Source organism: Diaporthe batatas (assembly GCF_019321695.1).
Source record: "Diaporthe batatas strain CRI 302-4 chromosome Unknown Contig00028, whole genome shotgun sequence".
Taxonomy (NCBI): domain Eukaryota; kingdom Fungi; phylum Ascomycota; class Sordariomycetes; order Diaporthales; family Diaporthaceae; genus Diaporthe; species Diaporthe batatas.
In genome coordinates, this window is record NW_025408575.1 from 224,313 (window position 1) to 225,772 (window position 1,460).

The 1,460-nt window shown below is 54.0% G+C and overlaps 1 protein-coding gene across 1 annotated transcript; it reads right to left on the reverse strand.

Moving 5' to 3' along the window:
* Positions 1 to 91: 91 nt before the first annotated feature.
* On the reverse strand, positions 92 to 1,009 carry KVR01_013518 (uncharacterized protein; the record flags this gene model as incomplete). Its single annotated transcript, XM_044786823.1, has 3 exons — positions 92 to 311; positions 382 to 674; positions 746 to 1,009. 3 exons carry the CDS (start codon positions 1,007 to 1,009, stop codon positions 92 to 94), a joined length of 777 nt encoding a protein of 258 aa, XP_044637446.1.
* Between the last annotated feature and the right edge of the window lie 451 nt (positions 1,010 to 1,460).

Sequence of the window (1,460 nt, forward strand, 5' to 3'; positions counted from 1 at the left end):
ACTCATGCAGTCCAGGTGTCCTTTGTGTCTCGTCGAGTACGTCTTGACATCGCAGATATCTCAGCGGAGCATTATTCAGCTTCAGCTTCGCTCAGGACAGGAGCGGCTGTCTCTCAGTGTCGTTGCTGTTCTCAGCAGCCTCCGCCTGCAAGAACTTGATGAACTTGTAAAAGACAGCGGCAATGGTTGCGCCCAAGAAGGGACCGACCCAGTAGATCCAGTGCGCAGCGCCAAAGTCGAGGGTGATCAAGTCAGGCCCGAAGGTCCTAGCCGGGTTCAGCGAGCCACCAGTGTAGTAGATACCGGGGAGCCTGTGTCATTAAAGTCAGTGTGGATGTCCATTCGGGTGCCTGCAGCATACTTGTTGCAAGATGCACTCACTCAGCCACGAAGAGGGCGAATCCAATGACAAGGGCAGCCAGGGGGCTGCTCTCGTGCTTCTCAACTGCCATGAAGTAGATTGCGAGCATCAATTGCATGGTGAGGAAGGTCTCAATGAGCAGACCCTGAGCAATGGTGGCGTCGTGGCCAAGTTTGGTCTGAACGACGTAGGTGCCGGGGAAGATGCCCTTCACGACAGCCGAGGCCACAACGGCTCCGAGGATTTGGCCGCCGGTCAAGAATATACCCTTGATCCAGTTCACCTTTCCGACGAGGCACATTCCAAGGGTAACCTTATTCCAATCCAGTTAGCTTCTGGGAGGCGACGTTGCGAAGACGTAGCAGAGGTTGACCAAGAACTTACAGCCGGGTTGAAGAGTCCTCCGCTGACTCTGGCGAAGATGGAGACATTGACGGCCAGGGAGAAGCCAAAAGCCAAGCTGATATACAGAAGCTGGGTGAGGTTGATGTCGCCCGGGTGGAGGTCATCACCAGCATGAGAAGTGTCGGAGTTGGCGACTTGGGCAGCCGAGAGGGCCATCAGGAGGAACAAGAATGTGCCGACGGCCTCTCCAGAGATTTCAACGGCATAAAGCCGAAGCTGTCTAACAAAGTTGTTGGGGGCCATCCTTAGAGACAGTTGTGCAACGATTGTGGAAGAGGTTGGTTGTACAGATGTGAGTGTCAAGACTTCATGAGGTTCGTCTGTACGAGGTCGAAGGATGGGCACGTATATATACACACATCTCGCAAACTTTCCGAGATCGACATATCTACAAGAACCTGCGGCGGTGTTCCCCAGCTACAGGCTTGCTGGAGGTTGTGCAAGTTGTGGGGTAGTGTCTCACACTGGCTGGCCCACATGAACCATCACGATGAAAGAGCGGCATGAATTCATCTGGAAGGAAGTACAGCATATGCAAGATTCAGCGATCGGCGGTCAGAAGATGCCAGCCACAACAGTCACAACACTTGCCGAGGAGCAGGTAACAGGCGAGAGAACAATCTACCGTCTATCTTTCCGGGACACAGCAGAAGCCACAGCCTTGCGATCCACATCGATGCCCGACGTCCTCGAT